Below are 16152 nucleotides of genomic sequence, written 5' to 3' on the forward strand. Positions count from 1 at the left end.
ACATCATGCATTTCCAAAACACCTTGAAGCACGAAGGCCTTTCCAAAGGTTTCTGTCAGCTTAAAAACACAGAGATTTCACCGAGCCATGGATTTATACATAAACAACTCTATTACATCAAAGCCAAGGGACACAAGTCTTTAGGAAAACAACTTTTTCCTTAAATATAAAAGGGTCATTTTTCTATGGAAACAGAAATACACAAGCAGAAACTGTTAGGTACATGAGGAAAGGACAGACATACAGTGGTAATGGGACAAGCCTTAGTCGTTAATGAGTTAAAATAAAAGTTAAAGGTCCACAAGAGTGTATTTAGTAAGGTCAAATTATCATACATAGATCAAATATTGTTGCTTAAAAGCATATACCTTCTCTAACTTCCTGGGTATCTCACTAAAACTGAAAACCTACTAGGTCTCAACAAAATGTTAATGAACTCCAAAGCACACTGTGTGCAGGCCTTACCCTCCTTGACAACGAGGTAAAAACGCAGTCTGTAATAAATGTTAAAAGTAACAGCAACGAAGACGAATGATTGGGAAATCTAAAAGTATAATTTAAAATAACTCCTCAGTAAAAGATAAACCCCAACCTGAAGTGGTAAGTTATTTATAACAATCACATCACACGTAAACATTTATGGGATACAGATGTACTTCGAGGAAAGGTCACAGGCTTACAACAGGAGTTACTGTGCCTTTCCCTGCGTAAGAAGTCAAGATGGCCTTTAACTTGAAAAGCTGGAAAAATACCAAGGGAAAAACAACAGTCATAAAAAGGTAAAACTGGAGATGTGCGTATAAACTCCAACGCTGTGTTTTTGAAAAGATGATTAAAAATCGACTACTTATTGAAAACCTAGTCAGAATAAAATGGGAAGCAGAGACATACAACACTAAGGGGAAAAAAAATCATACAATTCGACATCAGCATATCCCAAAAACCTTAGACAATCATCAGTTAGTACAAGTTAAGTTGTCAGAAATCTTACAGAGTAAGAAGCAACTTCAAAGAGACCCATGAATATGGAAAACGATTTAAAATTATGGAAGAATTATTTCTTTAAAAGGCACTAGACTTGGACAGTTGTATACAGGTTATAAAAACTTCAAAGAGCGAGAAGTTCTGAATGTTACTTGAACTGTTCCAGGGCATAGAAAAAGAGATAGAAAGTGGCCCAAGATACATTTTAAAGGAGATTCACATAAAAACACCTGACAAGGACAGCAGAAAAATCACAATTATGCATCGTATTAATGAGATATGGAATTCTAAAATAAAAGGAACTGATAAAATCAAGAAGTCTTTTCTCATTGTAAAGCTCTTAATTTTATTATACAAGTAATAGGCAACTTTTGTAGAAAAAATCTGAAAGCACAAATAAGTAAAAATGTACCAAAGACCAACCAATCATGAGTAACCACTGTTAACTTCAAAGGGAGGTGTATATTAAAAGAATAACAAAGTACGGTGACTACATCAGGGTTTTGGGGAAACAGAAGGAGCATTTAACTACATCTTAAGTCATCTTAAGTCATGATAGAGAAAAGTCATTTGAACAGCTTTGACAGATGTTAAAAATTCATTTCCTAAAATCCTAACACCCCTTACTTGCCAGCAAACCAGAGACACGAGAGTATGGCTTGACTATACAAGAGTCACAGGTAAAGACACTAACTTGTCCTCACCAAAGGGGAGGTATGTGGAGAGGCATGTTCGAGACTAGCACAATCATAAACAACTCTGTCACTGTTACAGAGGGGCCGGTCAGCGTGGGAAGGCAAGAAAGTGAACACTCTGGGCATGATATCATCATTACTAATCAAGGTCATCACCTACAAGGAAGGCAAAGGAAGTTAAGACCAAAAGAATTAACCAGTGAGCGGCTGGACAGACTGGAAATGGACTTGTTCGCAGACACACTCTTCTGTGCAGATAAAATGAGGTAGATTGATCGATGCTTCCTGATGGTCAAGATCTTCTCCAAGCAAAGAATGCACGTAGCAGAGGGGCTGTGTCAAACTGTCAAGATGATAAACACTGTGTGTGTATTTGTGTGTGTATGTGTGTGTGTGTGTGTGTATGTATGTGTTTGTGTGTGTGTATGTGTTTGTGTGTGTGTGTGTGTGTGTGTGGTGTGTAGACTTTACATAATTGTTGAGTATCTTGGATCAGAGGGAATTTTAATTTTAATTATAGGAGATTTTGATTTTCTATAGTTTTTTTTATGTCTAAATTTATGTAATGTTTATTTGCTGTCCTCAAATAGAAATCCAAGGGGAAGGATTTTTCACTGACAAAGCAGTGTTATATCTATGTAACTGTCGGGAAAGATCTCATTTACAGCAACAACCGCAAGGAAAAAATTACCTTTATAAAAAATAGACTGAACATTATAAATTTAGTGAAACAAAAGAGGTTACAGAGATGTTACTTCTCTTGTAAGATAGAAATATTATGTAATTCAATTTCCAAGGATTCCAAAATTTAAAAAATGGCCCCTGAATTTCTTTTGGAAATATTAGTATATAAAGGAGACTAGCAAATTTAAAAAAATCATTAACTGGGGATTTCAAACCTAAATTAGGATTACCTAACAAGTGTAGTCCCAGTAGCAGAATACACGGACAGGCAGTTCACAAGTACAGCTCACACCCGCTCAGGGGTAGGGTACATAAAATGCAATTTGACATCAGTAAAGAAAGGGTCCTTTCCCCCCAAATAGTTTTGGTGCAATTTAGAAATAAATTAGGAATAAAAGGGCAGTTTTGCTTTGCTGTGTTGTTTTATTTGTTTTGGAGACAGGATCTCACTGTGCAACCCTGGCTGGCTTGGGAACTCACAGAGATCCCCCTGCTTCTGCCTTCTTTGTACTGGAATTAAAGGTATGCATCACAACTGACTGGTTGGTTTGTTTGTTTCTGGTTTGTCTTGTGTTTTTGAGATAGGGTCTCCATAAATAGTCAAGGCTGGCGCTTAGTCTTTCTATGCGGCTGATCGTCCTGCCTGGCTGAGATCAGAGATTCCACAGCTGAAACGGGGTTAATGAACGTACAAGATCAATACACTAATGAACAGAGTAGGCTGGGATCAGAACCAGAAAAACTTTCACAATCATGACAACAAAGGATTAACTATAAAGGAAAAGATAAAAAAAGGTTTCTTCCTGTGCAAGAATTTCTCTAAAAGCCATGATATGACTTTAGTTTTTAGAATATTTATGAAGAAATTTTGACATCAATGAAACCGCTGTCTGTGGTGGAGCAAGCCTGTAATTCCAGCACTTGGAAGGCTGAGGCAGGAGGATTGCCATACATTTAAGGCTAGTGTGGTCTACCCAGAGAACTCCAGGCTAGCCAGTTATATGGATGAGACCTTGTTTCAAAATAAATAAATAAATAAATAAAAAGCAAACAAAAGGGGGGCTGAGTAATGGAGAGATGGCTCAGTGGTTAAGAGCACTAGGTATGCTTTCAGAGGGTTTGACTCCCAGCACCCACATGGCAGCTCACAACCTTCTCCAGTTCCAGGGCATCTGATACCCTCTCTTCTGGTCTCCTTGAATATCAGGCACACAAGTAGTATACATATACTAAAAAAAAAAAAAAGAGGAGTGAATGAGACCACTAAAGACCTTATGAGGAAGCAGGCCTGAAGCAGGGTGGTGGTGCACACCTTTGACCCCAGCACTTGGGTAGCAGAGGCAGGCGGGGCTCATTTGCTAATGAGGATCATATTTTAACGAAAACTGTAACTTTCTTAGCTCCTGCCTCCATGATACTGACAGAGCTGCTGAGGGAGCCGGGTGCTCACAGACACTCTGAGGGGAGGTATAGTTGGTGTGGGGCATCTTTCTGAAAGGTAATTTGAAGTGCTATGTTTAGATCCTAAAAACATGGATGCCTTTCTTAGTAGTTAAAATAGGGCTGTGTTATGCTGCAGTCAGTCTTCAACCCTGAAGTCCCAGTGGTAAAACACAAGGGTCTATCTCTGTGTGTGCCGTATGGCTGTCTCGATGGCAGGCAGAGTGGGGTGCGAGGACCTGTCCCACACAGTCCCTCGAGGCCGGGAGAAGCCCTAACCCTGGGATAATACCATTTGTTATGGGAAAGGATCAGAGACACTGGAGACAAGCATGGCGCCCTCCACAGTCCTGGCTAGAGTTTCAGATACTACTTCTGCCCACATCCTTGACCAGAATTATTCCCAGGGCCCTAAAGAGCTGACCACCCAGGGGCTGGTGAATGGAGTCTCTCACATGTTTAGGAAGGAAAGGAACCAGGGTTTGGAGATCAGAAAAGTCTAATATTAGAAATTTATTCTATGCAAATATTCTAAACAGTTTACAAAGACGTCAGAAACAGTTTTTATTGAGTCCTGACTACAAGAGTAGAAAACTGGAAACAGCTTAACTATCCAAGGAATGACTACACAGGTGTTAAAAAGAGTAGTAGTTACTTACTTAGCAACAGAGAAACACGTCTGTGATACAGTGTAAAAGGGGACAAAGGTGGAAGAGTGTGCGTGAGACCAGGATATTTCATGGAAAAGGAACAAAAGCAGCGTAGTGAGGACGCTGAAGAGCCACACTAGTTAACAGTGGTTACAATCAGATGGTGGAACAATAGGTGGGTTGTTTGCTTTTTTTTTTTTTTGTTCCTTTTATCTTTAGTTTCATTTTTAAAAAAGTATCTATTACTTATATTCCAAAAAAGCATTTAAAAAGAAAAAATGACTCATGAAATAATTTGCTTATCCAATCCATACTTAGCATTAAGCTCTTGTGGAGATGTAAGAAACGTCTTCCTGCTATCACATCATGGTACAGGATGGAGACATCAAGCTGCTGATCTCCTGACAGAGTGGGCAAGCCTGCTGTGGTCCATGTGGCCTCTGCAGTGGTCCCTGTGGCCCCTCTCTGCAGCAAGTGCTACACTATCAAAAAGAACTGTACAATTTCACATCAAACCGAAGCCCCACAAGTCCTGTAAGTGGATTCCAGAACATTCGCCATCACCTCCAGAAATATTCAAAGACTCCTCCTGGTTATGGAGTTGTACTTGAATTCCTCCTAATTGTTTCTCTGGCTTTCCCTGATGCTTCCTCCCTCCAATGCCTGCACGCACGCACGCACGCACGCACGCACGCACACACACACACACACACACACACACACACACACACACTTCATACAGCTCAAAATTCCTACCAAAGTCACCTTCTTGCCAGGCTTGTTTTTAAAGAGGGATTTATATCCTTCAGAAAGGTGTAAGGAAAAGACATGTAAATAACTCACACTTCTATTTAGGGATCTGTCTCCATGCCGTCACACCCACTGTCCCCAGAACACAGTGTATTTCTTTGGGTGGGTGGGGGGCATGTATTCATAAGTCACGGTCCGTTTAAAATCATGCCTATCATTCAAGAGGCATATGGACACTGAATTGAAAGCTTCTGATTCATGTTGCAAGTGCTTCAAAATCCAGTGATGTTCCCAAGAGTCACCCGAATGTAACTTCTAGTGACCCATTTCCGTTGTCAGCAAAGAGCAGTGGTTGGTGCCGTTTGGTGTTCCCTGAAGGGCAGCTTCACTTGAACTCCTACCAGACCGCCCTGTTTCCAAGCATGCGCCTGGCTCCATGTGAGGTCTAAGTTGGGTCTCATTCACAGTTGCCCCCGATGTCTGCAGAAGAGGAATCTTGTCTGTAGAGAGAGCCCCTGCAAAATGGGCTTGCTCGGAATGCTTTTGGGCTGCATGGTGAGCTATCACTCACTCACATCAAATGCAGCTCATGCATCTGCCCACAGAGCAGCTGAAGGCTATGGCTGTGGAGTACGCAGGCTAGAGAGCAGCGCCCCCTGTGGACAGCCTGTCGTACACGCAAACCACTCTACGCACTGGATGGGTCTGCACCTCCCCAGCTGTGGCTCCTGTGCACCAGCCAGCCATCTCTGGGCCTGTTCCTACTCCTGACTCTGCCATCGAAGGCCTTTTCCCCCTCTTTAAAAAGACCAGTGTACCTCCATTAAAGCCATCAGCAAAGAATTCAAAACCAGACAGTGTTCCACCAAACTGGCCTCATCAAGCGGAGATCACTGAAGAGGTCCCTACAGAGCAGAATCATTTAAAACTAAAACAAAAAACAAAAACAGACCTTACTGTGTATGGTGAACAATTCTGCCTTGTCCCTGTCGTCGGCTGTTCTTTGCTGTGGACTAAAATTAATACAGTTGCAACATGTTTCTAATAGGGCAGAGGGCTACTTATTTCTTCTTGGCATCTAAGGGACACCAACGGGAGAGTGACAATATGGCTCATGGGAGAACAGTGGATCAAGGTCCAGGAGACCCAGGAGCCCACGCCGCTGGCCACAGCTGGGTAGCTCTGGGCATGCTACTCTGCCTCTGCTTCCTGTTGATAGTCTCCGCCAAGTTCTCTCACCCAGTCAAGGTCTAAAGTGACTGCTCTTGGGGAGATGCAACAGAAGACGACCGGAGGTCTAGCATGGGCTGTTTCTTCCCTTCCAATCCTTCCCTCCGGTGGTCTCTCATTCCTAGGCACCAGAAGCATGGCCTCTGCCCCACCCCAGCCCCAAGTCAGAAATGCATGTGGGTCATGGCTAAAGGCTTCTGAGGTTTTCTTGGCCTCTTTTAGGCTCTAAGTAGATGGCTGCAGAATGCAAGCTAAGTGAGGTGCAGACTGCTAGCCTTGGAGATGCCAAGGCCGATCTCATCTGACACCGGGCTCTGCAGGCAGCACGCGGTGGCTGTAATTGCTGGGAGGAAACAGCTCACACCATCTGCACAGGGTTTGAGGTCATGACAACAGGCCTAAGACTAGGTTGGATGTCATAATAAATGAAGGTACGGCCCACCAATGGGAATGGATAGGAACATTTCAGAGGGCCGTTTGCTCTGTACAGAGTCTACTTTGTACAGTGCCAGGGGCTGCAGACAGAGCCAGCCTATTGTTGGCCTTCCAGGCTCTTCCTGGGCCACAATTGTTTTTAAAAAGAAAGCAAACGAGGAATCATGAGGTCTTTAGAGGAAGCAGACAAAAGGGAGGTTCAGTGTTTCAGGCTTTAACTGTGAAGCCTACATCACTCTTCAGGGGAGACTGTAGTCTCTTAGGCTCATGAGTTGTGGCAGTTTGGGGGCTGCTTGGGTCCAAGAGTATAAAAACTCTATTTCCCCTGCCTACTGGCTACAAGAAGCTTGCCAAACCCCCGAGTGGCTAACAACAGGGATCATGGGTTCCAACCTTACAGCCAGCCCACGATGCTCAGAACTTCTAGAATTTTCTGCGTTTCTGATTCAGTGGCTTTAGCAAGTGTCCTCATGTGATCATGTCAGCAGGTCATACCTCCAGTCAGACAAGAGAGCATCTTCTACATGACCATGTTTCCTGCAGACGGAGGCTCATCTGAAGCTGAGGGTCCCAGTGTCCACTACTCTTGGGAGCCATGTTCCCTTTAGCCCAATGCTGGGTCATGGCTAACCCAGTCTATGTTCTCTTGGTGCAGCAGAGTTAGCGGCTGCTACTGACTTGAGAACTACTGGAAACTGTGGGAAAGGCAGGACTGGCAGTACCCTGGGCTGAATTACAGCAGAGGTGACCGCTCTGTTGCATAAAAAGTATCCTGACTGGATGGTGTCACCCCTGCCCTAATATACCTCAGCCTTCCATATCACCAGCCTTCCTTTCTTATCCCAGTCGAGTTCCTTGCTCAGAGCAACTCGTCAGCCACTGCAAGGAAAGATGAGGACTTGGAAGTGTCCACAGGGCTTGGGTCTTGAACATGCAGATCTAGCCCCTTCCTCAGGCTGTTTTCTCATTCAGGAGGAAGAATTTCTGATCCCATGTGGACACATCTAGAGGGGTCTTAGAGGTGTAGGAAACCAATGTTTCTCTTGCCCAAGGCATTCAGAAGGGTTGGGGGTTGGACTTAGCACAGTTTGCCTCCTGTGTGCAATCTCTCACAGGAGGAATGCCCATGGACCAGAATGTCCAATGACCCCACTAAGAAGTTCTCTGTGAGCAGAAAGAGAGCCTTTTGGCTGCAGACCCTTCCTTAGCAGGAACTGGAAAAGGAAAGGTGGACCTGGGAGGAATGTCTCCATCACTGAGGCTAAGGGCTGCCACCCAAGGGGCCCTCACCCCGTGGCCTGTAGGAAGGCTCTGCTATTGTTCAAACCCATTATGGGGAGCACAGCCTACTTTCTAAGCCCAGGGTAGCTCCTACACCATGCTCTCCTAGTATCCAGAAAGCCTCTAACTACAGGTCCTCTGCCTGGAAGAGAAGGTGGCCCAAAGGCAATGTCTTCTAGAGGGATCGTGGCTGGGGCCCTGCAGGAGGGCCTCAGAGTAGCCTATGATGATCACCTTGCCACAGTCTGAGCCTCAGAGCTAAGTCTAGGTTTGAGTACAGTAAACTGCATTTGTTTCTGATAATTACTTCAGCACAACAGAAACGATGTGTTGTTCAACAAGGGTCTGAACTCTGCTGTGCGGTCTGATTAAAACACTAAATTCTGTTTATATGTTTAAGTGAACGAATGTTTATTAAGCACCTATTATGTGCCCAGACTGTGCTAGACACCCTCCCTGCATTCTGTTCCAACAGCTCAAGCATCTGTTCTGAAATTTAAAAAGGAAAGCAAACAAAACAAAAACAAAACAAACTAACAAACAAAAAAACATTGTTGCAACCGTGACAAATCAGGGGAGGATGGGTCAGAGTAGGTACAAGTAATTCCTTGTCAGTAAGCGCACGCCAAAACTTCTGGTTTGTCTTCCCACTGGACAAGTCTCCATTAAATGGTTCCTTTCAAGTACGTTTGTGTGGCCTACAGTCCAAAGGCCACATGCAGCTGAGGGTAACTATGAATGCGCTCCAACCCAAAACAGTGTATTTACTTAAAATATGTTAGGTTTTTTTTTTTAAATAATTATTTCTTTTTGGGTAGATCAATTGTGCAGTTTTTGAGTGTGAAATCTGTCATAACTTCGAAAGGTTAGCTACCTCTGCTAAAGGAACAGAATGCATCCTGGGAAAAGATGTTCCCTCCACGTGCTCCCGGTCTGGAATCTAGAGTCTCACACACTGAGTGCCACGCAGCGGAAGGCGCCCAAAGGCCTGTTGTAAAGGTTAATGATACTTGGATTAGAAAATACTTCCCCCATCCCCAGTTCATAGGGTTGCAACAGCCCTTAAGGGAAGATCTGAATGTCCCTGCCCTGACTGCGTAAACGGCTAAGGTAGACCGTTCTGGATTCCTGAGTCAGAAGCTTCCAGGTGTCCACGACCTCACAAAGCCAGAGAAGCAAGAGATTTTCTATTCTGGAGGAGCGAGTGGACGGCACGACTGGCCTGGAGACAGACAGAACGCACCCGCATTACAGAAGCAAACGGAGAATGCCCTATGCCCACTTCATCTCTCACACACGCTTTCCACTCTCCATCTAGGCTCCGCCCCACCCTAGTTATCCGTGCCTAGCTTGGAGAGCCCTCGGCGGAAGTCGTGGAGGTCATCGATCTTTCCGTCCAGCACCTCAAGGAAGCTCTTGAGCTCCCCCTTCAGGTGGCGCTGCCGGTATTTACTCTCCTCGATGTCTGTCTTTAGAGACCGCACTTTGTCTTCCAAGTTTTGATTGTCTCTTTCTGCAGCCTGATGAGACAAAAGGGAGAGGGATCTAGAAGGCAGTGACTGATGGAGCCATCACTGAAAACAGCTGAACCCGGACCAAATGCTCACCACTCTAGTCAGAAAGGGGGCCACTTGGTGGTTTTCCTAAAGAAGGATTAAAAGGCCTGAACACCCCAAAGCGGCAACCAGAAATGCAGAACGCACAGTCCTGCTCAAGGGAGTGTCACGAAGGTTCCAATGGAGAACCAGAAATCTGAGGCCCCGTCCTTTCTCTTATATCCTACCAAAGCCAGAACACCATGGAAGAGCTGTATTCTGTGGTGCTAAACTAGGACTTTCTTGAATATGTGCCTAGAAACTGGTTATTAATGCAATCCTGGGGTTGTAATTCAATAAAGTGCCCCTTGTGTAGGTCAAGGGGACTGCAGTGAGGAAACCACTGAGGGAGAAGAAAACCCCTTGTTTTGTAGATCGGGGAGCTGATGGTAGTGAGGAAGGGCAGTTTAAGGTCAGCATCCAAAGGCAAGAGCTGGGAAGAGGCCAGGGCAGACTTGTACCTGACCCTGTCCAGACACCCAGGCCACTCCAGTGCCCCCTCCTGACTGGCTTGGTCCTGCAGGGATTTCCCATAAGTGGGAAACTATCGCCCACGCTCTGGCTGTGCACAAGAACCTTTGTGTAAATTCCTGAGGCAGCCCCCAGGAATGCTCTTGAAAGTAGAAAGCCACCCTTGACCATCCTAGGTGTAAACATGAGAGGGAACAGAAGAGTTAGGGACACGCTGATCACCTCGGGACCAATGTGCACCCTTACCTCTAACTTCTCAGAGACATATTCACACTCGGACATGAGCTGAGGTATGATTTCACTTTGTTTGCGGAGATCCTTCAACTCCTAGGGGAGACAGACATTTTTAAAGAGACACGGGGGGTGGGGGGAGGGAGAGAGATTATAACACACTCTTGAAAATGGCTGACTTGTATGTGTAGTTCTGGGACCCTGTCTTGCTCACTTAGATCATAACAGAGGGATCTATCCTGAAGCACCGCTGGGCTCTAAGGGTGCGTGCAGTATCTGATACATCACCACATCAAATCTGTACACGCTGTAAAATGACTTGTATTTTTATAATTGCTGCTTCATAGTGGTAAAAACCGAGGCCTAGGGAGGTCTCGTTGACTTGCCCATATCCCAGTGCTGTGTGCTTACCTTTTCTGTCTCCCCAAACATAAACGACTGTGGGGACGGAAAGTCTAGTTGCCTGAGCCTGATGGCGGAACTCTGCTCTGGTGATCTCTAAGACTGACTGTGGCTTTTGTGCTTTTGGGAAATCTTTTATTTTTCCCAGAAAGCACCTCATGTATCCAGACTGGCCTTAATGGAGATGGCCTCTGAACTCCTGATCCTCCTGCCTCTGCGAACTCTGGGTTGTGCCTCCATGGGAGTTCACACTGTCCTGGGGGTCAAACCCCAGAACTTACGCATGCTGGGCAAGCATTCTACCTACTGAGCTGCAACTGCCCCCCTCAGTTCACTCCAGGATGTCCTACACTGAAGGCTGCAAGCGGCCTGTGAGGCTCTGGCTCTCAGGGGAAGCTGATCTGTGGTACAAGCCCTGATTCTCTATCCTGGAGTCCAGGCAGTTGCCAGAGTCCCAGGTCACCTGTCCTGCTCTGAAGAGATGACAGAGGTCGCCATGCAAGGCCGGGGACATGCAGGGCGCTGCTCCGAGCTCTCTACTCACCATTTCCTTTTCTCGGACCTCTGACTCCAGCTCCTCAATCCTCCTCTTCAGCTGGGTGTTCTTTTCCTTCTCCCTGTTGATCTCACCGCACTGTTCTTCCAGCTCCTCAATCTTAAAGAACGGCACAGTTAAGGCGAGCCTGCCAGGTTGACTTTTATGCTCTCTTTTCAGATAAGCCATACAATACAGCGCTCCATAGGCACCGTGCAGCTCCCATCAGCTGTCTGCCTGCTACCTGAGAGTCTGAACTTAATCCCAGTGGGGCCACTAAGTCCCGAAAACCCACCTATGAGCTGGGCTTCTGCATTTCTCTTCTGCATTCTCTACTCCACATGGGAGTGAGTTGCCCTAAGGATCATCCCAGGCCAGATGTCCCCTGAATCGATCTGTTTTTCCCAAGAATGACTTTTACATCATTTTAATCACCTCAGGGTCTAAGGTGGCCAACTAGAGAATTTAGCAGCACTACGGGCAGGAGATACCAAATGGAAATCAAAGAAATTTCCATCACTGAAGAGCAAGATGGTCCCCACAGGAAGGGGCTTGGCTGGGGAGCAGTGTGGGTAGCTGATGGGCAAACCCCAGGACTGCCTCTTTTCCCCTGACCCCCACAAAGGATCACCAAGCAGAGCGACAGAACAGAGTCTTCACATCCTGACCCCATCGTCAGCCGCTTAGCATTTCTTGGAAACCAAAATGCGTGTGCAGAGTGGACGGTGGGAGTGGAGCCAGTGTACCATCCAAAAGCAGACACACTGCATTGCCACACTCAGACGATGCCAGTCTTTGGCATAAGGCCTTTCTCTGTAGCTGCACCAACCCCTGGGCCTAAAGCATCAGTCCCAACTGAAGCTGAGCCTCCAGCCTGGGAACCAAGCACCTGAAGTGTTCCTCCGAGGGAGGCCCACGCCCTCCCAGGGAGCCACACCTCAGCACTGCCTTTGGCTAACACACTCTGACCAGATGGAGAAATTCCATCCTTTGCTTGCAATGGAGGAGCAGTCGATCCCTCCCCTCTGCCAGCAGGATCGGCCAGGGCTCAGATAGGAACATGCAGAGTCAGCAGCTGGCCCTGTGCCCTGGCTGTCAGTCAGCACATTCATCACAGGGATGGGAAATGAAAATGACAAGAGGCTGGGTTGGGGATTTGGCTCAGTGGTAGAGCGCTTGCCTAGGAAGCGCAAGGCCCTGGGTTCGGTCCCCAGCCCCGGGAAAAAAAAAAAAAAAAAAAGAAGAAAATGACAAGAGGCAGCTGGGTGGGCAGTTAGCGCCTGAGGAAGGTGGTGCTGTGGGGCTACACCACAGTGGCTCGGCCTGGGCCAGTCAGGGCACGTGATACACGTGGGTCCAGAAACATGTCCCCCGAAACCCTGCACTTACGGCGCATTCTCTGAAGCCCTGTGGGCTCACACTCAGGGGGTTAATGGGTTCACACATCATAGTCTAAACAGAGACTGGAGGACTTCTACACGGGCATCCCTGAGCACCTCGCAGTACCACAGCACCAGATCAGATGAGAGTGACCACAGAGCTGATTACAGGGACAATCTGAATAAAATCTAAACCCTCAGTCATCAAAGGCGGACAACAGAGAGTCCCTCAGTCATCAAAGGCGGACAACAGAGAGTCCCTCAGCGGTTGGCACCCACCTTTCTCCTCTCTCAGTACTACATCACTCTTTTGGCTTCTAAACTTACATTTTTAGAAATCATGATTTGGATGGAATCAGGGTCTCTGTGGAAACATACTCAGCGTTTCCTGGACCAATTTCTCATTTGTCCTTGGGTTCCCTTCCTCGGCTGGAGAGCCCAAGCCACAGAGATGACCAGCTTGGGGCAGGGTGCAGGCTATGGGGGAACCCTTGGCAGGGATCTCTGGTTCACTTATCTTTTCCTTAGCCACAGGAATTCAAGGTCAATCATTTTCATGATTGAAGTCCTACTAAGAGAAGCGGGAAGATGGGAGTGTTGAAAGAGGAGATGAAAATGTCTTCCTCCTGCCCGTGGGGTGAAGGCAGAGAGAGGAAAGGGTCTTTCTGTGGCCCATCTCCTCCGCCCGCTCCAGCCCGCCAGGCCTCTGTCCTGCTGGCTGCTGTCCCCACCTTGCTGCGGAGCCTGTCATTCTCATCTCTGCAGATGGAGAACTGCCGCTTCCACTGTTCTACACTGGCCGCCGACTCCTGCAGCGCGGTGGTCAGCCGGGCATTGCTCTCCCGCAGGGTCTGCAGCTCGATCTCCCACTTCTTCACATTGGCAGCACTGGAGGGGTGACGGTAGGGACAGAGATTAGAAGTGGTGTCCATCACCCCTCCATCTGCTGAGGAGTGGGAAGCTGGCCATCCCTTGGCCCACCCCCTCGGGAAGCTCAAATTCCTTGTCTACCAGTCGGCCAGCTCTCTAGTGTTGGGTCTGTTTGCACGACTGCCAGGAGGGACTGGAGTCTCTCTGGTGTGAACATATCACTCTACCCACTTCTTTCCTGTAAAAGTTGCCTTAGAAGAGGGGCTGGGATAGAGCCGTTCTTAAGAGCCCATACTGAGTCCTGTCGCAGCATTGATCTCAGTGAAGAAGACCTTTCGAACAGAAGGAACCAAGCTTCCTTGGTTATCACTCAACCCCTCCCTCCCAATCCCCGACCACCACTTTCATTTCCTTGTTCAGGACTGGATAGTCTCACACAGCACTGAATGTGACCAGAGCCGACGGACCAGAGCTGGACAGGACAAACCCATGGGAGGTTCTACTGACAGGCAGAGTGACAGCCCAGTCTGTGTGGGGCTTGTCACAGGGGCACGAGGACCCGAGTCTGACTTAAGAACACAGGTGTAGAAATCCAGGGGCGTTTGTACATGCTTGGGACCCCTGTACTGGGAGGCAGGAGGATTTGTTGGCTGGCCAGTGTAGATGATGGATGAGCTCTGGGTCAAGTGAGAGACCCTGCTTCAAAATGAAAACCAAACCAAATCCTAACAAACGAAACAAAACAGGAGCCAGGCATAGTGGTGCACACCTTTAACCCAGCACCGCAGAGGCAGAGGCAGGAGGATCTCTGTAAATTATAGCCAAAGGTTCCTGGGAAACCCTGTCTAAAACAAAACAACACAAAACAACAAAAAGGAGGTGAAAGATGGGTCACTGGATAAGAATGGTTGTTGTGAAAGCAAGGGTTCAGAGTTCAAGTCCCCAGCGCCCGTGTAAAAGCTGGGCATGACCACAGTGCCTGTAACTCCAGCTCTGAGGGACGGAGGCAGACAGACTACAGAAACTGGATGCAGAGTCAGTCCAGCCAAATGGTGAGCTTCAGGCTCAGCAGAAACCGTGACTCCAAAAATAAGGTGAAAGGTGGCAGAAACAGCCCCCTCTGGTTTCTGTACATACATGTAAGGTGCACACACCCACATACATGAGTGTGCGCGCATGCGCACACGCACGTATACACACACACACACACACACACACACACACACACACACACACACAGTTATTCAAGTGCCATATACAAAGAAAAATTTTGCCCCCCAAAAGTCCTTTTTCTAAGGACTTAAAGAAAAAATTTAAATATATACAACTATATCTGAACAATATGTTATCTTTCTACCTACAGTCTCATGGATCTATGATATGACCAGGAACTGCGTGCTCTCAGTTTTAAATGCCGCATACTGAATTAAAAAAAAAAACAAAATAGTAAAATGTTTTTATCTGATGACTTTCAGAGGCGACGACTAAGAATTAAGCTGATCTAGGGAAACAGCTTCACAGCTTTTCCTCTGACTCACTCTCACTGAACTTGGATTTGAAAACATTTATTTTTAGGGTTGGAATATTTTCATTGGGGCATCCCACTGTGACTTTAAACAGCCAAAAATAGTCCTCCTAGCCACCTGGTAAGAGAAGAAACTGGTCAGTTTTGTCTCCGAAGCGCCTAAGTCAGCATCCAGACGCAGAAGGTGGGATCTGAGAGCCTCTGTGCTTTCTGGAATTTCTAGGTCAGAAACAGGAATCGGGTTCCTGACAGGGGCCAGGGTGCTGAGCTGCGGCACTGAATGGCGGCTCTTTGGGGGTGCAGGGGCTCCAATGGAGGCTGCGGCTGGCTGAAGAGACTGTCCACAGAGATCCGTTCAAGAAGGCAGTGCTGGGAGAAGGGGAGGCTTGCTTGCTTTTAGCCATGTGACCTTGGGCAAGGAGTCCCTCGATAACTAGGCCTCGTTTCAATAGTCCAGTGGGAGAATCTAGACAGGATGGCTCTTATGAGGGGGAATGTGGTGAGAGAATCTTCCTGGACAGAAAGACGAGACTGAGGGCACCTGGCTGAAGCCCTCAGCCAGGTGAGCAGGGTAATTCTGATGGTACCTAGGGCTAGTCCTGAAGGTCCAGAACACAGGAGAGCTTGTGTTGTCATCTAAAATCTTCTTGATATCACTATGGGGACCATGCTAAAGTACAGAACCACACAGAAGAAACGGGTACCTTGCAAACTCCTTACGACTTCTGATTGAAGGCCACCTGTGTTTGAACGAAGGATTGCTGACTGATTTGAGTACCTCATACTGTATGTGTTTAGAACTCTGTGTTAACTATACATGTTTTTAAAGATTTGTGTATTTGTGTATGTGCGTGTGCATGAGAGACCCCATATGCATGCATGTGTGCATGCAGATAGCACGTGTGCTGGTGGTGCTTTCAAGGGCCAAAGAAAATGCTGGGTCCCCTGCAGCTGACATTACAGGCAGTTATGAGCCACCCAGGGTGGGTTTTGGC

At 46.9% G+C, this 16152-nt stretch overlaps 1 protein-coding gene across 6 annotated transcripts in view; it reads right to left on the minus strand.

Annotated features, from left to right (window-relative positions):
- Positions 1-8535: 8535 nt before the first annotated feature.
- The window catches only part of Homer2 (homer scaffold protein 2), a 92082-nt gene continuing 84465 nt past the window's right edge, over positions 8536-16152 (minus strand). For 4 of the 6 annotated variants that reach the window (XM_087551633.1, XM_087551630.1, XM_087551635.1 and 1 more), the window contains exons 6-10: positions 13494-13650; positions 11393-11503; positions 10462-10542; positions 9495-9669; positions 8536-9371 (exon numbers count right to left, since the gene is read on the minus strand). In XM_087551633.1, coding sequence (XP_087407759.1) covers positions 9337-9371; positions 9495-9669; positions 10462-10542; positions 11393-11503; positions 13494-13650 — 559 coding nt within the window. In that variant the 3' untranslated portion in view covers positions 8536-9336. 6 annotated transcript variants of the gene reach the window in all.

The sequence above is a fragment of the Rattus norvegicus genome, chromosome 1, assembly GCF_021556685.1.
Source record: "Rattus norvegicus strain SHRSP/BbbUtx chromosome 1, alternate assembly SHRSP_T2T, whole genome shotgun sequence".
NCBI classification, from domain to species: Eukaryota; Metazoa; Chordata; class Mammalia; order Rodentia; family Muridae; genus Rattus; species Rattus norvegicus.